Here is a 24,268-nt window from a genome sequence, read left to right as displayed (position 1 = left end):
TACGAAAGCCAAATCCATATACATAAATGGTCTAAATCTGTACAGTTCATGTACATACAGTAACAGGTAATAGAGCACTACATAGATTCTTATCCATTACCACGGAGAGAGAGAGAGAGAGAGAGAGAGAGAGAGAGAGAGAGAGAGAGAGAGAGAGAGAGAGAGATTTGTTGGTTGTTTTATATCCCGTCGAGAAGAACGCTGAGCTAACACAACCGATAAGAGAAAGATATAGCTATATATCATATTGGTGTGTGACAACATTTGGACGGAATTAACAACATCATTCACAGCTTCACGTCTATACAAGTCGTGTGTTTGACAGTGTTTTCCGGATCCTCCGTCTCCATCTCCTCCTTGTGCTGGGTTTCTTCTGATAGCTGTCCCGATTCTGTCTTCTGCTCGGAGTCTTTGTCTTCTTTGACCCCTTCCTCGACCTTTTCCAGTCGCAGCCTATCCATTTTGTCTTGATGAAACTCAGTTTTGTCTGTGCTTGCTTTTTCTTCTTTGTCATTTCCCACATCACTATGCACCATTGGGCCAATCACGGATAAAAATAACGGAAGAACCCACAGAGCATGAAACAAACCAAAAATCATCACCGTGAACATGAGTTTGAAGAAGGACAAGAATATGTAACTTTTGGAAAATATCAACATGAGAATACCCAAAATAGATGATAGTGCAGAATTGAAAATAGGCCCACCTGAACGACCTATTGCATTCTGAACTTTCTCTTTTCTTGTTTTACCCGTGACAGACATATAAGCATGACATATATGTGCACTGAAATCTACTGAGAAACCAACCGTCATTATCAGGTCGATCATAGTGATAGAACTCAAGGTCAGGTCCCAAAAGTACATAAAACCTACGATACCAAGAAGAATGACCACGAGTGTAACGGTAACCAAGGCAACAAGGAACACATTAGGCATAAAGATCGCCGTCACCACCATCATGACTCCAATGGATATGCCAAGAGTCTGCATGGTCGCTGGAAAGATTGCAACATACTGCTCATAAAATATGAATGCTGGGGTGTAAGCAAATACGGGTAATGTAGACCCAGATGCCAGTGTTCTCACGCTCTCCATCAAGTCTCCGCTATCTGTTGTACTCAACAATTGGTTCGATATAAAGTAAATTCTTGAGGCAGTAATTGAGGTTTCCGAACTATCGAATGTAATATCGTTCACGAGATCTGGGCGATATTTCAAAAACTGTTTGAGACCACTAATGAAGGCTTTTTCTGATGAACTATTAAACAGGGGAAATTTATGGTACGCGTCTAACCAGTTTCTCTCATAATAAGAAGATATTTGAGGATCCGCTTTAATTTTCAAAACAAGGGAAGTTATTTCCTCTTGAATTTCCTCCCTGTGATAATTCAACGGTTCATTGTAAATAAACGAAACGGGGGTCGAATCGCCAAAATACAATTTATCCCACAAGTTGAACTTGTAAAGATACGAGGTTTCTGAGACAAGATTTTGTAACTCTAAACCTTGTTGAAGATTCATAGATCCGTAAATAGAGGTGCCTAAATACGAAAGGAATAACAATGCAATGAACACCTTTCCCGCAATGTGACCAACAAGAAATTGACAAAATTTGGTTGAGTACTTTTGGATAAAGTTTTCATAATCTTGTGATGATTTTGCGGGCCTTCCAGCACAGCAGATTTGAAAGAGGGAAGATCTCCCTTCCTCTTTCATTTCTTCTTTCGATTTCGTCTTCATACAAGTGAATGCGTGACGTGACGTGTCCGCGCGCCTCTCGTTGATGACCATGCACGGCACGAACATTGTCAGTTGATTGACGTAACAGAAACACACAGCCACTCCTGGAAATACAAGTATCAAGTTTTAAACTATCTGATGTGGAATTTTACATACTGCACAGTTTTCAGATTAGTAAAGGTCCTTTTATACTGAGCGCGAACACGAACGCGAACGCGACCACTGCGAGTTTTCACGCGACTTTCCGCGCGAATCATTGTTCGTATTGAAAGCGGTGATACTCGTGGAAATTCGCAGATGACACGAGGTCATTTATGTTTTGGCCATGGCGAGCTACATATCTTCATTTATATCATAAATAATTAGATGTTCCTCGATTAAGAGAATGAATTGTTCTGTTCTGTCACCTGGCATGATGAAGCCTGAATTGTCACAGACAAGTATGACTTTTGACCTCACATTCTGATTGGCTAATGAAAATTGTTCGCGCCGTCTTTTCCCAAAAATTCGCTCTGGAGGCTATCTCCGCGGTGTTCCGCGCGAACATGAATTCGGCAGCGTTCGCCGTCAGTATAAACAACATCATTCAAAATGAAGTTAAGCAATCCAATGCGAACGCCGCGTTCGCGGTCGTGTTCGCTTTCGCGTTCGTGTTCGCGCTAAGTATAAAAGGGCCTTAAGTGTTATTTCAGTTTAAAGGTACTGCCAGAATACCGTTTTATAGATCTGAATTTACACACTGCAGTCAAGTGATTTCAAAGTTAATTCTCAAAACTTCCGGTACAAACGATAGATGTGCAAGTATTTGTATTAGGAGTTCTCGAACACGATATAACGTGGAACGTGGGTGTGCTTTTTCCTCTTTTCAGAAGATATCCTCTGATTGGTTCAATTTTCGGGAAAAAAATGAAACACTCTAGGTTTGATCTAAAGTATTTCTAATAGTCAACCAAAATTCAAATATCAGTTGTTGAGTTACAAGTGAGATACAGCACTCGCAATTGTTTGATATGTAAATAAGGCCCGTGTCATGTTTTTGTTTACATAAAGATTGCTTAATAGAAAATAGCATGTTTAAAACATTTAACGGGGTGTGCCAAACACTAGCAACTAATCAATTGTGTTCAGAATTAATTTATAAATTGAAAAAATATGCTTCAAACGAAACTTTTACTAGTATATTTAACCTATGTAAATAAAAACATGTTTACATAACGAAGACTTGTGAGCTCTGTATCTCCCATACACCTTGACAACTGACATTTGAATTTTTGCTGACCGTTAGAAATACCTTATTGAATTATTCTAAACATTAAGAATGGAAAAATAAAATTTTAGAATTTTCAGCTCAAATCATGTCCATATCCCTATAATAGGTGGATAAAAATGTTTAAAATGTTTGAACTGAGAATCTACCAAATTGAAATCAATGCATGTGTTCTGTGTTATGATGCTATATTTACAATTGCATGGCATGTAAATCAAAACCTACAGATTGATAAACTTTGTTTTATTTCATAATGTGTCATCAGATTAATGACGAAAAGAAATAATATAGTGAAGATGAAGAATCTGAATTTGAAAATTTATATAGAATTGACACCCCCTCCCATTGCAATCCTCCCTAAGTTAACTTCTAAAGCCCTTGGGGGTATGGCTACATATATGTACATATATAACAGAGCTTTCCCAAAACAGGCAATGGGCCCAAATAAAAAAAGAAATAAGCGACTTTGGCCGACTTTGTTTTGTCGAAAAGCTCACGGACGTACGACCCACCGGGACATCACGAGGTAAATTACATCGGGACACCACAAGGTAAATTACATCGGGACACCACAAGGTAAATTACATCGGGACACCACAAGGTAAATTGGGACACCACAAGGTAAATTGGGACACCACAAGGTAAATTACACCGGGACACCACAAGGTAAATTACACCGGGACACCACAAGGTAAATTACACCATAGGTCTGTAGTTTCTAGCACTTTCTTTTGAAACATTCTTAATTGTTTCAATACAGAGAATTTATTGCAATATGTAGCCTATGTTTTTACGACAATCCCCCAAGGTCGTCGGCTGGTATTATATCGAGAAACAGTTTCACATAATCTAAACAGTTCTACATGCACTTTGCGAACGGAGGTACATGCAAAATCCAATTTTGGAAATATTGTTCAAGCTCTGGTACATTTAACGTGTAAAAATATGCTACAATTCTAATTTTCTTCTGCTTACAATGGTCCTGCAAGAAACCGAAATTCCATAGGGCGGTCAAAGAGCGACTTCGTTTCATACTCGGGTTTGAACCTGGGGCTACCCGAATTGCAATCGAACGGAGAGAGTTTCAACTCTTATGACGTAAATGTACATGTGACATTTGAACTCTATCCTAAACTAACCCTGCCTTATACGAGGGTTAGTGTGTTAGCAATATGGCGGTCTTGTAATGATGCTGCGCATGTGTCAGTTTTTAAACGATGGATGTGATTGGCTGGTGTATTATGCATGGGAGTGGAGTATTTACCCTACTAACTAGGGACATACTCAGGTACGAACCGAAGTCTCCCAAAATGTAACGGCGTGTATTAAATTCGGGTAAAATGGTGTTCCGGCAGTAACTCAAAACTTTCCTAATTCCCACCGAAATTACATTCATAGATGGCTATCGTCATGAATATGTATTTCAACTGCAGTATTAATTTCCTGATTACTCCTAATCTTAAGGTAGATGAAATAAAATATTGATATTCGGAGAGATTAGGTACATTTATAACATCGTTCTCCTTCACGAGATAAAAGTTAACTTCCACTAGATCCAAAGGTAAGGGGAGCTGGGACTGTCCAGAAAATATTCAAAGGGCGGGCAATTATGATCCAAGTGGTGGGGGAGGTGGAGAGACGACCCCAAAATACAATCGTCACTACCCCTTCTACCACAGAAGAGCTGTATCACTAGTCTTAGTATCTATCAGGATCTGTAATTGTTAAAAATCCTTCATACATTGTAAACCTGACAGATTAGATGAAACCGTACACTGGATGATAATTTACCTGTATAGATTGAAAAATTTCTTATGCTGACAAAACTTGAGCTTGATCCAATACCAAAGGCCAGGAAGTCTGTCAAAGACGTAATGGATATAGAGACACCGCTCGTTGCCATGGCAAATGATATCCGCTCTTCGATGTTGCTAGGTGTTCCGTCAGGTTTGGTGATCGGAGCATCTGCCAGACCCGACAGCAAAATGAATACATCGTCTAACCCAATACCTAGGTCAGGAAATAATAAAATTATACATACCCGGTGTTTATTAAGATATTTCGAGACATACATGTATATTGGATTTTCAGGATAACGGAATATGCCCAGATTTGAAATAAAGTCTTTTCTATCATAAATGTTACATTTTACAATGGTAGTCAACCTGTTTGGCAAGTCATATACATGTATTCATATTTTTAGATACAAAATATTTGGATACACTTTGTATAGTAACTATACGCGCCAGGTTTATCAAGGGAATTCATTAATATGGAATCCTGTTGTAGATATTATCACTTAAAATATATTTAAAAATTTCCTTTGGACTCATTGAACCAGAAAATCACAAATCTGTATGAAAGTTTTCTGAAGTAGCTGAGAGTGTGAAGCTTATTAAAACTAACGCATAGAGGCATCATGGGGAGTTTATATTTAGCAGTAAAGTACCGGTATATTTTCGCACACAGGGATTTTTTAATTTAAATTTTCTCAAGAACTTCAAGGGTATGTAATGTCACGAATTACCGGGAATATACAAACAGCCTGATAAAAGTAGTGTAGTGTACATCTAATTCTTAAAACGACTTCCCCGGGGATCAGGGCGTGATCAGAGCGGGATCAGACTACATACAGAACTACAGGAACATCATAACAATAAGAGGTCATCAAGTACGCATTCTGTCGCCGACACTGGGTACACAGGGGCTAAGCCCGTTTTGGGCCCGAACTCTGTGATACCAATAAATGTCCTAATAAAAATAAACAAGTGAAATTGGGAGAACGATGACGTATATCTTTGTTATTTTAAGAACCAGTGACTTGAAATTTGGCATGCAAGTAGTTAAAACATTAATCTATGCAAGGAAAACGACAAACTACTCATAGCATACCTAGTTTAAGATTTGTTTAGGCATTTGAAGCGAGTGGTTAGTTTTTTATCTGTGTCAGAGTTAGACCCCTTTCTATATTTATGGTATCAGAGTTCGGGCCCAAAACGGGCTTAGCCCCTGTGACTGGGTATATTCTACACCACGTTCGTGTTTATACATTAATGGTTAGGTACTCCTGTTACAAGCACCTTTTTTTTATACATGTTTTAACAAGCCACCGAGTGAATGGTGCGCGTTGCTTGTTGGCGTGACGGTGTGTTGTGACTAATGCGCAGTTACGCTTTTGCAAATGGCCATATCCGGACACCATACCTAAGGCAGTCGCATCACAACCGGTCGATTCTCGAACCCCACGCAACGTCAAACCCACTTGACGTTCAAATAGATAGCAACTGTTCCCATGCCAAGTTCGGGCACTAGAAGAATACGGGTCTTTCGGATCAGAGGTCACGTGTTACATGTAACACGATAAAGAACCACAACTGCTATGACCTTGAACGTCATGCGGCACTTTACTTTCCGCTGGCGACGTTTCTATGAGTGAAAAAAAATCAAATGGGACTAAACATATAAAACAGAAATCATCCTAAAATACAGGATTTCAAAAAAAGTCACCGGATTCTTCTTTTATGCATCAACTGTGGTCAGACATACCACTGTTGCCGAGACTTCCAGGTCGGAGGAAAGTTGGCCATTCATTTTGTTGTCCCTGAATTTCAAAACGCGTACATGTAAAATGTGTGTTTTTCAATCGTCAAGAATTTGATGATCTATATAAAAATAATTTAATAAAAAACTGGAACAAGACCCAGAAATTTGTACTTTCTGAAAAATAAAATCATTAGCTGGTTATTTTTACCAGATGGGGTGATCGCAAGACTCAAGGACATTTTGTCAGTTCTGTTAGAGCTAGAAATTTTTTGAATTATCAAACTAATAGATATTTGAACCTACGATTTATGACTGATGTAGGGAGGAAAATGTGCGATTTGTGTGATCACTTTATGTACATGTATATCAAAATTCGAAATTAAATATCTCGCTAAACTCAATACCTACAAAATCTCGCCTTCGCTGAAGTAAAAACATAAGCATCTTGTTTCTCTGTGTAAATCACTAAAACACAAAGGGTTATGTCTTTCTAAAAGCAATAGCCCACCGACACCCGAGCCCCTATGCGTGTATTTTCGTCCTGAAGTGACCCTGGAAAGGGCGTTAAACTGGAAACAATGGTAGACCTTGAACGTTAATTTCCCCCATTTACAGATTTTTATGAAGCGTCAAATGCTAACAAGAAATGACGTTAAATAATCAAAGGACATTGTTTACATGAGACCTGTAAACTTTCGGGGGAAAATGTTGGCAATATTTTTGGACATTTTCTGGCATTTTCAAAACAATTTCTGACTTAACAAAGTACGTATTAGCTATATTGTTAACTTTCGTTCAAAATAGCTTTAAAAAAGGTGTATTTCAAAATGTAGTAATAAACACAGCATATTATCAATGTATAAACTTATTGATATAATGGTACTCGATAGTTGATATATTGAGTAACGTTAATGTTTTGGATCATTGGCTTTATGTAAATTCTTTGTTATATATAACACAATATGATGTTTCCCCACAGAAATATGTCTTCTAAAAATTCTTATTCCATTTTATGCAAAGTGTAAATTCAGGATTTTTATGTTAAGTGAGCGAGTGGTCACTGTCTGCAAGTTTACACCGAGACTTCAAAATCAACAGATTGAGTAAGCTTCGCTACAACCAACGTATATATTAGGAACTAGAGTCCTTTTAACTTTCTTGCCGCCTATTTCTGTTTACAAAAAAACGACCCACCCTAGAGGGTTCATCTCGGCAATGGTACCTTATGCAGCCAAAAGCAAGGTTTTATTCTAAAACTCTTCGAATTTGTAACTGTACATGTGTATATTTCACCATAACTACAAGTGTAGGTATTTTTGGGGGGAGGAAGGGGGTATAATACCGAACAACTCCAATAAAAACAGAAACAAAAATAACAATGCACGAAAAAGAAGAAAAGAAATAGAATTTTAAAAAATGAAAAAAATCTGTCGGTCAGTGTCAAGGGCATATCATTACGCTGATTCATTCTGATAACATGTAATTAAGTTATTTACGTTCAAAACCTTTTGAAATATGATTATGTTTTTATCCTTGAATTTGAGAACAACGACCTTAAGTTTCATTATGATAATTTAGTCTACTAAGCTCTTACCCACAATCAGGAAGGGCATCACTCCTACCAAAGACACATACTTTACTCCAACGGCAGACGTCAGTCCGAAAGAACCAAGGACCGCCAGAACCGTGGCTAGTACCCCCGCTCGACCTAAATTCTGTCTGTCCGCTATGCAGTTGATACGAGTTCCAGTGGTTGCGAGAGATGCGTATGTAAGCATAATGGTGAACGTTAGCGAAATCCATAAAATGTCTCCCGAAATATTACTGTTCAGTTCAACGTCTAATGACTGAGACGTTGATATTGCGATTTCGAGTAACGCAGAGGTATAGTCCTTCATTCTGTTGATGAATTTCTCTTCCCACAGTGTGGCCATGTCGTTGTTAAAGATGAGATTGTAGTTCAAACGTATAAAAACAGCTGATGCCAAAGTTCCATTAACGTGATGTACGTCGCCTAAGTTTCTGGAAATGTCGCGCCTTTCATACATAGGGAAAGAAATCCGCCCGTTGCTGACTGCATCCAGAAATGCACTGGAGATAATGTTGTCACCAGACACCGCACAGACTCCCCTAACTTTGGAACAGACATCTATTAAAGTCACATTTGGCTCAACCGAGATGGAATTCCGTATAAGGTTATCAATGAATTGTATTTCGTCGATGTATTTTTTCTGAAAGATATTCTCTCCTGATTTGGTTCGAAAAATGATGTCTGTTGGCTGATTAATCTCAATTTGAGCGAAAGAGTCAAAATTTTGCTCGTAGTTCATATTAAACAGACCCCTAGCTCTGTCCCTATCCACGCTGGCCTGGCTGTTGACGGGCGTGTACAACACCTCGGTGCTACTTTCGCTTTCCAATCGCATCAGCCCGATCCCCAGAAGCAAATTCGTTAATATACAACAAACGAGAACTGGCCAGGGGTATTTCGATACGAAGAATCCGTATTTGGCAAAGAGCTTGCTCACGGCCTCCTCGTATTTCGAATAACAGCCCATGTCTGGATTTCTACAACAACAACAAATAAAGAAAGAATAAATTACGTCTAAAATTAAGCATCATTAAAATAAAAGTGTAGAGAAAAAGCCGTGGCTATTATAGTACATGACTGCTTCCAAAATTGATAATTCTTGTAATATTTACAATAACGTCTATCAGTTACATGCAGTTGGATTCCGGACAACACGTATTACTTTTGTTTTCAATCAAGCCCTCCAAACAGTTCAATACCGGGGGATAGCATATTCAACATTCTAATCCAATAGAATTGAAATAAACTATATAACATTACCACAATGAGGTAAAAATAGCCGGCAACAAATATCACGGTATTAGTGATGTGTAGTACTTTACAATCTCCAATACAAAGTGACTATTCACGGAGACGAGTTAACAAACATATAGTAAAAAGGGAGGTGGACAGGTTTTGTTAGCGACCGCTAATTGGAGGGTTTATCCTAGGTTATTCTCAACAGTAGGCAGATATCATTGTCATTTGGACATTGTTTACGAGCTCTTAAAGAAAAGTCGGGTATGGTGTGTCCGATCAGCAACCTCGGTGGGTGAACGGCAGCCTGAAGTAAGCGATGTTCTTAATACGAAGGAAAACCATAATATTCAGTCAGATGATCAGTGTTTGAAATACGTAGTTTTCTTCTGATTAGTAAGATTGTCCGAGATTCTCCTCTCTCAATTAAAGCTGAAAACTTTTATGATAAATTGTTTCAATTTAAATGGTGCTTATAACCATGTGAAAAATGTACGCACCTGTTATTCAGGTTAAAAATGAAACTAGTAAATTACTGGATCATCCAATTTTTTTTTTTCGAAAGTTTTACTTTCGCCAGTGAAGCAAAATGGTGTATTTGATCAAAACCCGCCTCAATATTTAATTGATATCTGTGGAGAAAAAAGTACATAATTTATAGAATGTGGTAGTCATCTTGGATAATACATACACCTTATACTTATAGTATGTTAGAGACGAAGAAACATTTAATGCCGTACTCCAATTCTCTGTATTTCATCAGAACAAAAGTCCATTTACTGAAAGATTACTACCGTAGCTACATAATAATCTTTCAATTAATTTCAAGCTGATGGTAAACTCGAACCAGTCTCTTCATACTTCATTATTGTGTGGATATAGATCTACATGGTAACAGAAAATATTAATTCAAATGATCCATCAGAACAGCGTCATCTCAAACAAAACTTACCTTCACAGGGAAGAGTTCCACAATCCAGTACACAGGAATTCCACGACAGCAGTTGTTTTGGATACTTTACTCGCCTAGCCTAATCTGCGTAATTCGCGGTAACCGAAACCAAGAATTCACAGCAAACGGGTGTTTACAAGGTCATCGTCCTCTAACATTCAATTGTATATGTTATCAAACATCAGAAAAATTAATACAAAGAATATGAACTATTTGTTTTTGTCAGAGAAAAATCGATGGTATCACGACCATCATTATGTAGAGGTGAGTACTCGTGATATTTTTGACGTGTCAATCATATCAAATTTCATTCAAGTCAATAAGCGGTCAAACAAAATATGCAATGCAACGCCTATAGTGGCGGATCTAGAGGGTTTCGGGAGGTTGGATTTCCTCTTTCGTCAGTACAATTTGTTTTAATACGATAAAAAACAACAACAACAACAAAAACAACAACAAAAACCAAAAAAAAAAAAAACACCAACCAAACAACACGTTTTGTGGGGAGACCCCCCCCCCCCCCCCTTGAAAACCATATTTATGTTCCTAAAAATAACTGTTTAGGTGTTCCCTCCAAATATTAAGGAATGGCTGTCTGCTTATTGGAGTTCATAGACATATAAACACACACAGTACAATTTATTTGGAGAAAAGACGAAAACAGTTTTCTAAAATCTTCATACATCTTCAAGTCTATAGACAAATGACTGGGGTTTTTTTCACACGTCAAAAACAAACTTTACTCGATCTCACAGAATTGTGCTGTTTCATCCATGTACATATACAGTGTTTCAATTCGTGTACAATGTTACAATACATCTACAATCTTACAATTCATATACCGTGTTACAATTTGTTTACAGTGTTAAGCTTCAAGCTGCGTTTGTGAAGATATTTCGTAAAATTATTTTGTTAATTATAGAATTAGTATAAACAGATGTACCGGTATACCATTTTCAGTGGCGGGTCCAGAAATTGTTTGAAAGGGGTACAGTGTAGAGACCCCTTTTCCTTCTAAAAGGAGTGTTGAAGACTCCAAAATGACTAGTTTGTTGAAATTTTCAATGAAAGAGGGGAAGGGTGTTGTAACCTTCTAAATCCACCTCTCCTTGTAGATGTTTCATTATCGATGATGACTTCGGATTAGCGGACCCATTCGACAATCATAGCTGTACTATCGGTATTTCTTATATTTAAGGGTATTACCAATGAAGGCAAGGTAACTGTTGAGAGGTGCGGCTATGCACTCTGATTGAACTTACATTAACCAATGGAAACACAGGAGAATATAAACATTTAATCAATATCTGATAAAGAAAATGAAATAAAGAACAAAATAATAAACCAAATTAAGTGTTTGTTAACTATTTACAAATTTAAGAAATTGAAAGTCAATGAAGACTGGAATGGAAAGACTGGATACTGTGCCATCTAGTGTCCGACAACAGAACGCGAATATTTCTGTGTCGTCCGGTGTCCGACAACAGAACGCGAATATTTCTGTGTCGTCCGGTGTCCGACAAGAGAACGAGAATATTTTTGTCATCCGGTGTCCGACAAGAGAATATTTTTGTTGGTCCAAATTTATGTCAGTACAATCCAGTCATACACGTTCTAGATGTTACAGGATGTGTTAGAAAGTGGACCGGAAGCTGGACAATGCCTATCAGTAACACACGTAAACAAAAGATATTATAAGTAGATTATGCAATATTTCACAATTTTGTAATTTAATTGACAGAATATACATGTATAAATCTGGTTAATGATGCTCCGTTTGAGCTGCCATTGTTTGAGTTGGAGATGCGCCGACTGGACTGCCGTTCTTTGTGTATCTGCCACTGCGGGAGTTCCCCGGTCAGCTGACGTATGTTATATCCCGGTACCCGGTTCCACGGGTCTGTTTTGAGTGAATTATAAGTAAAAGGCCCTTACGTAAAATATACGTACATGTAATTCACAATTAAAACCAGTAAATGTAAAAGATACTAGTACTTTATTTAAAGCTGACATGAAGTCTTGAATTAAATGTTCTCAGTGTCTGCCATATTTCTCTATTTATTCGCATTGTTTTACTATCTGGTGTATCAGGGTTTGCATGGTATACATGCATAAGGGGACGTTTCACTTCACATCAGTGTTTCCGATTTATCCGTGATGACGCGACAGGTAAGTACATTTTAGATAGCAATGTATAGGGTGTACGTTTGTCGAAAATAGTATTTCCTTTGTTTTTCTAATCCATGAAACTAAACGATAAACTCTTTTTACATTCTGATAATGAACACTTTGTCACTTTATTGTATGGACTGCGACACACTTAGCTCATGCCAATCAACTGTCTTTAATCAGGGGGAGTATCAGAGTTTAATATTTACTCTGCATTGATTGCACAAGGCTAGGCTGTGTTCTGCAAGAAGTGAATATTAATATAGATTGTATGCCCTTTGCTTATTCTTCTCTATCAGTAGATAATTAATTGGCAAATCATTTCTCCGCGTTTAATATTTTTTTGAAAATACATGAAGGCATGAACAGCCATACTTCACGCCAACATATCGGTATTTCATGGAACGCGTCAGCGCTTCAAAATCGCTTCGTGAAAAGTATGTCGGTGGGAGGCGTCGCAGTTTATAACCCCGTGTATTTTTTTTTTTAAAAATGTTTTAATATTTACACATTTTATTTATTTTTTTTCTGTCACAATTCGCAGCCATTACAATAGACGTACTATATTTATCAAAATTCATACGCACACTGTTCGCATCTGTGTCGTATTCGTGAGGAAATGGCTATCATTACGATTGGTAAAAATGTCGAATACAAAAATATTGGAAGTGTAAATATTACAATTATTGACATGAGTACTGCAAATGCTTACACGCGAGTCGCTGAGCAACACCCTCAGCAAACAGACGGGAGTGGAACGACCTGGCTGCGATGTCTTCCGTAGGGCCCCTACGGTCGTTCAGACTAGGGAGAGGTGAAGAGAAGTTTAGCAAACCAATTTGTTCGCGTATTTATACGTGTAAATTACAAGTTAGTATTACCCGAGGGTCTCTACAGCCCAGTAGCTAAGTACTTCGATACTAGCTTGAAAATACGGATGTACATTGTATATTTCATTGCTGTTATAAAATTTAGAAATTCATTTCAAAATTAAGGATTATCTCCCTCATGCATAGCTCTTATCCTTGGACGAATTTGGCTCCACTTTTTTGGCACGCTGTTTTTGGCTATATTTAGCTCTAAAGCTTCATAGTTATTTCGGATTTCAAACATTTCAGTTGAGCATCATTTGTCGAAATGCGCATCTGGTGCATCAAAATTGGTACCGTATAAGTTTTACATTATGACCCCTGGGTCGAGGCCTCTGATGGTGGACTGTTAGTCCCCGAGGGTCTTTACAGCCCAGTAGCTAAGTACTTCGTTACTAGCTTGAAAATACGGATGTATATTTAATTGCTGTTATAAAATTTAGAAATTCATTTCAAAATTAAGGATTATCTCCCTCATGCATAGCTCTTATCCTTGGACGAATTTGGCTCCACATTTTTGGCACGCTGTTTTTGGCTATATTTAGCTCTAAAGCTTCATAGTTATTTCGGATTTCAAACATTTCGGTTGAGCATCACTGAAGAGACATTATTTGTCGAAATGCGCATCTGGTGCATCAAAATTGGTACCGTATAAGTTTTACTTTACGTACACGTTTGCATTATTTTTCTGGTTTAGCACTTATTACGTGTACTTGTAAACTTTCAAATATAAAAGTCTTCATCATTGGATAATTTTGAATAGTTGTAAGCTAATCAACGTCAACATTACACTTTTCAAAATGGCTCTTGATACAGAGACAATGGCAGCAGTTTCAGAAGACGACGATCTATTACTTCTGGACATAAAGAAAACCAGTAAATATAAACCTGCTCTACAATTAGAAGGTATATCAGATGCAGTGTAAGCATTTATCTCGTTTTGATGAAACAGGATTGAATGACACTAGGTGTATAATTTTCATTGATATTTTTAATTTTAAAAATCAGAACGTATACATAAGTCTACTGGGCAAATCTTATTAGTTATATACTCATATTATACATCAATTCACAGCGAAATTTGGACTCTAAAATTCCCGCCGTATGGCGAGTGTCCTTAATCATTATATCTGTCCGTCCGTCTGCACTTGTTACGGCTCACGATAACTTGTTTCCTTGGGAAAATTTTCATACAATTTACATACTTGGATTTGATAGAGAAAGACGCCTTCCAATTTTCAGATTCATCCGTTTGTCACCACGAAGTTACTGGATTACAATTTTTTATGTTAAGATATTCATTGCGGACTATTTCTGACTTGTCAGTTTTCACCCCCCCCCCCCCTCCCAATTCATACAGAGCTTGCATCACCACCAGTATTTCAATGATGAATTAAATCATACTAAACTGTAAATACGACGTGCTTTAACGAGCCAATTAAGTAAATTGTGGTGTAGCGATCCACCTTAAATTTATACTTTTAAGTTAATATGTTACAGCAACGAAGAGAGACAAAGGTTTATAGAGAGTTTTCACACATATCATCTGTTTCATTTCCTCTGAACTGCCATTGCCCCTTCATCTTTTACTTTACAAATCAATGAACCTAACAGGCAAAATGCACCATATATAGTTCCATCATTGATATTGTCTGTGTGAGCTTTTTTTGATGAAATTCTATCTCAAAGCGATATATACAGTAGATGTACGCAGATACTACATCACTGATAAAATCCTCACAAAGTCAGAGAAATCACACACTGTATTGTAAAGGCACAACATGCATTATCTCGGCGTTGTTAAGTACATGTAATGATAGGGGCGTCCTATATACTTCATTCAACACTCAAATTCAAATTTGAAAATGAAGTTTCAGAAAGAGAATATCAATAGGGATATGTCCCCACTAAATCATTATCTTATATCTAAACCTTTTACACCCCGCGGGCCACGTTTATGGGACCGTAACTAAAGGGATAACAATGCTTGTCCTCAGTACATTTCTGTTCGCACAAACCAGCTGTTATGGCTCGACGTTTTATCCACTCTTTCTTTCTCGATAACCCCTAAAGCTGGTCTTTTATGATCTTCTTAGACAAAATGCTCATACTAGTAATTTTCTGAGCATGCAGTACATCCTCCAAACGTTTTGTAATTCTAAGAGTTCCAATTTGCTATTGACATGCAACTCTCTGATTGGTCCTGTCCAACCCGACGGTTTCTTACATGAAGCTGCGAGAGCAGAAAGACAAAAACAACCATGGCTTCCCGGAGATATTAATAGATGTTCAATGTTCGGAAATTCTATTTAGCTCCTGGTAGTCTGAATAGTACTGAGTCAAAAAGTTTGAATTCGTATGAAAGCTTGTCTTTGCTTAAGATTTCAACTTTAGGATGAAGTGGTTGTGATTAGCCATTGATCTAGCGGCGTATGTTCTGGATTAGCGACCAAATTAAATTGTTGTGGGTATTTTCAATCCCTTTAATTATACATTTACATGGACGACACCTGAAACGACAACTACAACAGACCCGACTTCAGATGCCAAATTCACCTCAATTTCCGGTGGTCAAGGGAAATCTTAGTGGACAGACACAATCACTAGAAGGTAAAAGATGCTTTGAAAGGTACATGAAAACTAAACGCAATATCTTTAAGGATGCATAGATAAACTAAATTATAAATTATATATAACTTTAGATGCTATGGTAATCAAATCCTGTAAGGTTAAACTAATACTGCAAACCTATATTTTTACACGTACGTACTTCCACTAAGTCAGTGGTAATATAGAGTCCGCGTAATTTCATATCAGTGGACTTAATATAGGCTTAGTAGGCAGCGGACTTAATATAGGCTTAGTAAGCAGCGGACTTAATATAGGCTTAGTAAGCAGCGGACGTAATATAGGCTTAGTAAGCAGCGGATGTAATATAGGCTTAGTAAGCAGCGGACGTAGTATAGGCTTAGTAGGCAGCGGACTTAATATAGGCTTAGTAGGCAGCGGACGTAATATAGGCTTAGTAGGCAGCAGACGTAATAGAGGCTTAGTAGGCAGCGGACTTAATATAGGCTTAGTAAGCAGCGGACTTAATATAGGCTTAGTAAGCAGCGGACGTAATATAGGCTTAGTAGGCAGCGGACTTAATATAGGCTTAGTAGGCAGCGGACTTAATATAGGCTTAGTAAGCAGCGGACGTAATATAGGCTTAGTAGGCAGCGGACTTAATATAGGCTTAGTAGGCAGCGGACTTAATATAGGCTTAGTAAGCAGCCGACTTAATATAGGCTTAGTAAGCAGCGGATGTAATATAGGCTTAGTAGGCAGCGGACTTAATATAGGCTTAGTAGGCAGCGGATGTAATATAGGCTTAGTAAGCAGCAGACGTAATATAGGCTTAGTAAGCAGTGGACTTAATAAAGGCTTAGTAAGCTATTTTAATGTAAACCATATGTACCTCAGCGAAATCTCGTACTCGCGAACAAAACAAAAAATAATAATCAGCTAAATTATGACTCCGCGGAAATAAATACGTCTATAGCACCTCAAAGCGTGCACTAATAATAACATCGATAAACTATGTAATACCTCAAAGCGCGCACTAATAACATCGGTAAACTATGTAATACCTCAAAGCGTCCACTAATAATAACATCGGTAAACTATGTAATACCTCAAAGCGCGCACTAATAACATCGGTAAACTATGTAATACCTCAAAGCGCGCACTAATAACATCGGTAAACTATGTAATACCTCAAAGCGTCCACTAATAATAACATCGGTAAACTATGTAATACCTCAAAGCGCGCACTAATAATAACATCGGTAAACTATGTAATACCTGCATGGGCAAACTAATACCTATAAAGGTCCCATTGTATAAGATTTTCTTAACAAGTATGATATTGAATATGAATTGTATTTGTGCGGGTACCTGTAAAGTGCGAAACGAAATTGAAACGAAATTACGTAATTTGTGCTCTCTCTCACCCCCCCCCCCCCTTTCCAACTTTGTATCAGTCAAGCCGAAAGCCTACATCAAAGGGGAAGCGAATTTTATTCATATGTGGTAACTTTCACAGGGGCCTAAGATACCATTTTTAATTATTATAATTAAAAGAGTTCGGTTGTATAATCTATTTCGTTTCGTTGCCGGGTAGATTTCGTTTCGGACTTTACAGGTACTCGTATTTGTACTTATCAAAAACCATTGTTCAACACTGATCAAAGCATCTATATCAAAACAAAGAAAAGGAAATTTTCAGTGTGTTTAATGAAATAGTAATTTATTTTAAGACTAGTAATGAAACTAAACAAATAAATTTGAATTGCTCAAATTTTCATAAAAATTATTCTTAAACAAGTAGTACTACTGTGTTAAAGACATAATGTGTTATATCTTATAAATGCCTTCACTGGTTGTAATAGTTAATTGAAATTTTCTTTTGCTCGTTTTGTGAATTTCCTTTAAGATTGAAAATCTTGTTAAATTGTTAATTCATACGTAGATTAGATCACAGAAAAAGTATCCCCTTTGGGTTGAACGGTATTTTAACCAATGGGAATTAAGAAAATTTTCACTCATGCATTTTCTACCCATCACAACATAGAGAAAGTGCACAGTCTGATGACTGTAAATCACTTCAACTCTGTATACCGTCTTCCAAGAAGGGCAGCAATGAGCCCCCGCGCTACGTGTTTCTGATCTCAAAGACTTGAAGAAACTACGTTCAATCACCCTGTCCTTTGATCATGATTTTGAAAAATTAATGGGGTTTGACAACTCAACATTTAGAACAAATACAAAGTTTTATTACCCCAAGTGCTAACTTTTTTTTACTAGCATACAAGGGAGTCACACATAAAAACGAAACACACACACACACACACACACAAACACACACTCTCTCACAACAGCGTTATCATATTCCCTGCGTAACTCTTTGCGAGGAGATACTCAGTTATATAATTGATTTGCAAAACTGTTGGCTATTGGTACAGGGATCTCTTCGGAACTTTTGTTTCTACATAACCACGTCCTCTGATCGGCGACTGAAAAAAAAAAGTAAAATAAATATTTAAAAAACACCACGTAGATAATATTTTTGTAATGTTGATAGCAGAAACGCACAAAATTGCTATTGGACATAAGCTTTAATGGTCATCGTTTGAGTATTATCAGTTGAATAGGAGAATACACGAACCTCCTATGACAGTACAACAAACAGCCAAGGACAACAACAATTATAAACCCTGCTATGGATCCCAAAACGATCAGAATTATTTCCCCTGTTGAGTATTTGGACTTGCTGGATCTGGACTCGGCAGCTGTGTTAACTGTAATAAAGAAGGAAGCCAGAGGCGATTTACGTGTGGTCCTAGAACACAAATTGACTTAGAAAAGATGTAGACAGATCTGCAGTTTTGTGTGAATAATGACTCTGTACAAACATCGGAACAGTATAATGGAGAATACATTTCTTGTCTAATTCCAAAACTGTGAACTATGTAAACTAACCTTCACAAAACACCCCATCCCAACCAGGCTGACATCCCCTTGTGCAAATACCAGACTTGAAATTACAAACATTGGACTTGCAAGTAGAATTACATTTCTCGGAACACAGTTCGCCGAAATATCCATTAACGCATCCATCTGCGCATGTGCCGTGAATGCATTTACCATGAAGGCATTTTCCACACACTTTGTCACATTTACTTCCGGTTAGATTTATATCACATTGTATACAGCGTCTAGATTGCTCGTCGCATGTCAAACATTTCTCCACACAGGTGGTATTACAGAACGGACCGTAAAAATCTGGTCGGCATTTGTGCTGTGTGCATTCTCCGGTGATACGATCGCAGTCTCCTTGATAACATCCGGGACATCTTTTTTCACACTCCTCTCCATAACCACCAGAGGTGCATTCTTCGATAAAGAATATTCTTTTATATCATTGATGTATTTATAAGTATGAGAGAGAAAGTTATAAACACACATGTACATGTAGCTCTGGTCTTTGAAAGTATTTTGTCAATATGTATATAAACTCTAATATTATGATATATTATTCTTTTCTCCTATTCATTACTTTGTCGCTGTCATTTATCAAGATTTACACTTCAATCATTCGTCCAGCATCGGTTGACATACTATGTGTTTACCTTACCTATACATACCTACACACCTCCCCGTCTTCTCGTCACATCCCGAGGCCCCACACTGTGATCCACAAGAAATGTAACAATGACTCCCGTACTCTCCGGGTATGCATCCGTGCAGACAGTTCCCTGTCTCTCTGTCGCATGTTTTGTTTTCACAGTTACCAGGGCAGGTTGTTAGGCAGTGAGGGCCGTAATACCCATGGATACAGCCAGCAGAACAGCCACCGCCCGAACTGTTGCACGTCCGTTCCAGACAATTTTCTCCACAGCGAAACTGACACTGATAGTGGATATTAGAAAAGGAATACCAGCCCTTCTGGCACCCAAACGTACAAAGACCGGTGACGCCATCACAAGAATTGTTCAAGCAGTTGTAGCAGGGTTTACAGAAACCGGTTTGAAAATCGCGATAAAATCCCGGTCCACATCTGTAACACTGAACAATTGTGTCTGTTGGGGAATAATTATGCTCTTTACATTCCATGCAATGTGGGAAATTGTAAGAACAATTGAAATCACATTTGGGCTTGAACCAGCCTGGAAGACAACCATTTTGGCAGTCTCCTGTTGCATTACTACACATTGTTTGATTTCCGGGAAGGCAGTTTTCACTGCAAGATTCAAAACACTGGTCCCCGAAATAACCTTCCTGGCAACCATGAACACAACTTCCATTTTCTGGCTGACACATGTTTGTATTGACTGTATGGTTACAGTGTTCACTACAAGGACAGCAGGCATCTTCAAAATGATACCAAGATGTATCGTTTCTACACTGACTACATCTATGATGTGTCACATTTGTACATTCAGAAACTTGGCACTTGCAGTCTTTCCCCTTGAAACCGTCTATACATGTTTTACAGTTACCAGTCCTATCACAATCTTTACATTCAGTTGGGCAAGGAATATTACAAAAGTACCCATAAAAGCCAGCTTTACAACTTTCGCAGGTTTTTGTATCTGAACAAAGATCGCAGTTCTCAATACACTTGTTTTCACAGTATTCCCCAAACCAACCACTCTCACATGAAGCACATTTACCGGTCACCTTGTCACAAGAAGGAGAACTACAGTGTGATAAAGGGCAACTTTTTTCACAGTGAGTACCATACCAACCATCATGACATTGACTGCATGAAGTGACGTTATAGGTGCAGAGAGAGCAATGTTCATCTTCGCACGGGGTGGAACATTGATTTCCGCCAAAACCTGGCTTGCATGTCCAGCAATTACCGCTTCCCTGGTGACATGAGGAGGACTCACAGTTGCTGGGACAACTTTTGTTGCAATAATCGCCCCACATTCCATTCACACATCCATAAGCGCAAGAACCTTTATCACGACCACAACCGAAGGAACAGTTTTGGGGACATATGTACTGGCACTGAGGACCAAAATATTCTTTGAAACATCCAAAGCACTTTCCATTTTGGTCACAGTCATACAAACACGTTGAGGAACAGTTTGACTGACACATGTTCCCATAGAATCCATCTTTACAATAGTCGCATTCTCCCGTTGTTCTGTTGCACCGGAAGCAGTTGGGAACACAAGTTTCGTTACAGTCATCGCCGAAGAAGCCAAAAGAACAAGATCCGTCACAATGTCCTGTTCGTTTGTTACAATCTGACTGACAGTTGGAGCAATTTAGATCTACAAGAATGTTAACTCAGTGTAATCAGAATTAGTGCATTTAGAAAGACTACACGAGTGTATGAGAAAAGTTTCCCTTTGGACGGGTTATCAAAGATTAATTTGAACAATGATCATCTTCATAGGAATCTATTAGTATGGCCTCTTTCATTAAATTCGCGACTTTCGCATGATCGGTTCAATTTTTGTGTGACAATGAATTAGACATTGTTGTAGAATGTCAAGTGCGTATGTTAATAATGCGTAAAGCAGACGTCAGTACTTGTAACGATGCCAACCAACGATCCGGATGGGTCCTTGTCGATTACTGACACATTGAAAACGATTGTCGATTTTCCTTGTTTGATATTTTAAGTAGAAAAAAGTCAACAAAAATAAATCTAACTGTAAATTTTCTTTGATATTTTCCCCAGTGAATTATCACACGACCCCTACCCCCAAAAACCAAACTTCGGACTTTTCTTACTATCAAGCATGATGTGTGGTTTTTGTTTAATCTTATGCTCCCGGAAGCAACAAAGAATCAAGAAAAAGGGTAAAAAAAAACAAACTTTGATACAAAAGAAAGGTTTTATCACAAAAATTGCAATATTATGAATGAAATATGAGAGCTCTATCATTCACTAGTCAAAGATGTTGCGGAAGATCATTGTTTTGGTTAATATTTTGAAATTTGTGTCCAACTGGTCACAAAGCCAAAGATCATGGTATAAAACAAAAGGTCTTGTCAGAAAGAATACATGTACATTAATATGAAAGTCATACCTTGGATAGTTCAAGAAATATTGCCTAAATTGAGTTTTCTTAAAATTAGGTCAAACTTCAAGGTCACAGTAGAACAATTTGTTTTAAAGGAAGGTTTTTGTCACAAGGAATGAACCTATGAGAGCTCTATCGGTAGGAGGACGTACAAATCATGTCACCACCTACTTTCATTGTTCGATTGAAGTGTTCTCACTTTATGTAACAGTTTGTAAATGCTTATGCAGATCTAAAAATGCATTCTATAATCAGTTCGGGTTTATGTAAATACAAACAATTAAATATGTTTTTGTTGCCAGTATTGAAAGTAATGACGGGCGCCAGTATTGTAGGGGTATGGCCACCGTGGACCATCGTGACTATGTTGAAAATCCTTGTAAACACATGACACGGTTGTAAACACGCGTTGTTATGATAATGACAACAACACCACACGTGATCACTGCCACGCGGTGTGACTATCACACGTGATCACTGCCACGCGGTGTGACTATCACACGTGATCAGTAGAGTCAGTAGAGCCCTGGGGATCCGTCCGGGTTAGAACAGTTCCTCATTAACCCTTGCTTGTCATAAGAAGCGACTAAATAGGACGGTCTCATCCGAAGGACCACTCCTGCAGGAAGCATACTACACCACAGGCACCTGAAGTGTGGATAGCTTGTATAGTTCTTATGTATAAAACACTCCCTCCCCTTCTAGAAAGAAATTATTTTTATACAGAACCAGTAATTTATCTAAAGTATGTTATTTCCCCACCGATCACCCTCATAAGTCGTTCTGAATAGTCAGTTTCAATCTTTTGTAAGCTTTAGAGATGACCACTTGTGAGATACTAATATATGTAAAGGTGTGCAACAAATCATGTAAACAAACAGGGGCTACCTGCTTCGAGACTTATTCACAGGGAATAAACCAACTTTATCGAAGGAATTTCTGCAAATGTCTCGTCAGGCTAATGTAGTTCTACTTATGTCTTTCATCTAAATCCCATGTCATCCGCTTTATTTGTCGTACTCTGTCATTTATTTCATCATTCCCGTTTTTAACGTCCATTGACTAGCCTGGTTCCGGCCTACCCATAATGTTCCGCACAGTAGCGCTGTGCAGAGCATTATGGGTAGGATGGAACCAGGCTAGTCCATTGACAGCCTTATAGGAGGCTCTGACATCACTTTGAGTCTCGTGTTATCTGATTGGCTCTTTAATCTTCCGACCACCTCGGTCTTTTCGTAGCAATGAACGAAAATATACAAAAGAGCTATTTAAATTTCATTCTCTCACCAGAGGGCGCGTTACGCAAGCTTCACATGTAGTGCGAGAAGCGCACGGAACTCTGGGTAGAGAATGTTTTAAATTTGTCAAAGGCGCATGGTTTTAAAAACGAAAATGACTAATAGAAATATTAACTCGGATTATTTCATGGTAAAAAGCTAGTTTTGATACTTAACTTTATAGAATTAATTATATAGAGATGATAATCAAGCTGAAATGCTTATCCAAAGTATATTTTAGAAAGATGACGCAAGTGCAAGCCAATCTGATAAGTCAGATCGGTGGGGAAATAACATATTTTGGATAAATTATTGGTTCTGTATAAAAATAATTTCTTTCTAAAAGGGGTGGTGGTGTTGTATATAAGATATATACAAGCTATCCACACTTCAGGTGCCTGTGAGACATACCAGAAGTGGGATCAGGTGCCTGTGAGACATACCAGAAGTGGGATCAGGTGCCTGTGGGACATACCAGAAGTGGGATCTGGTGCCTAAGAGGAGTAAACATCCCCTGTCGACCGGTCACACGAGCCGTGAACCTTATAATCTTGATTATAGGTAAACAGAGTTATTCGTAGTCAAAATCAGTGAGCCACGAACGGCCTAACAATCGGTATGAAACATTTCAGACAGTCAATACAACAGAGAATTTCTGATAGGAAATTCAAACCCGATTTTTGATGTTTTCGATACAACAAACCGGTAGCTCAATGGTTAGAGCATTCGCTTCGTAACAGGGAGGTCGTTAGTTCGAATCCCGCTTGTACCATGGCCACGTCAAACTTAAGGATGGTCTCTACATCGTCATAATAGCTGACTTCCTTTTAAAACATGGATGAAAATATAAATATCAGCAATATTTGCCTATTCATTTCAAAAACCATCGCCTAACTGAGTAGCTTAGTAGGTTAGCACGTTAACTGCTAAACTGTAGATCGCGAGTTCGAGTCCAGCAGAGGTTTTGAATTTTTTCCACATTGCTTTTTAATAAATCTGCATTTTTTTTTTTTACTTTTTAAAGGAAATTTGAA

General features: G+C 38.0%; 1 protein-coding gene across 1 annotated transcript in view; it reads right to left on the bottom strand.

Moving 5' to 3' along the window:
* Positions 1–287: 287 nt before the first annotated feature.
* Positions 288–24,268, bottom strand: part of LOC125647031 (uncharacterized) — a 25,087-nt gene continuing 1,106 nt past the window's right edge. Inside the window, exons 2-7 of the mRNA XM_048873729.2 lie at positions 19,558–21,198; positions 18,893–19,306; positions 18,579–18,711; positions 8,147–9,120; positions 4,801–5,019; positions 288–1,846 (exon numbers count right to left, since the gene is read on the bottom strand). Coding sequence (XP_048729686.2) covers positions 288–1,846; positions 4,801–5,019; positions 8,147–9,120; positions 18,579–18,711; positions 18,893–19,306; positions 19,558–21,198 — 4,940 coding nt within the window. The remainder of the gene's footprint in view (positions 1,847–4,800; positions 5,020–8,146; positions 9,121–18,578; positions 18,712–18,892; positions 19,307–19,557; positions 21,199–24,268) is intronic.

This window comes from Ostrea edulis, chromosome 6 (assembly GCF_947568905.1).
Source record: "Ostrea edulis chromosome 6, xbOstEdul1.1, whole genome shotgun sequence".
Taxonomy (NCBI): domain Eukaryota; kingdom Metazoa; phylum Mollusca; class Bivalvia; order Ostreida; family Ostreidae; genus Ostrea; species Ostrea edulis.
This window is presented reverse-complemented; position numbering and strand designations above follow the sequence as displayed.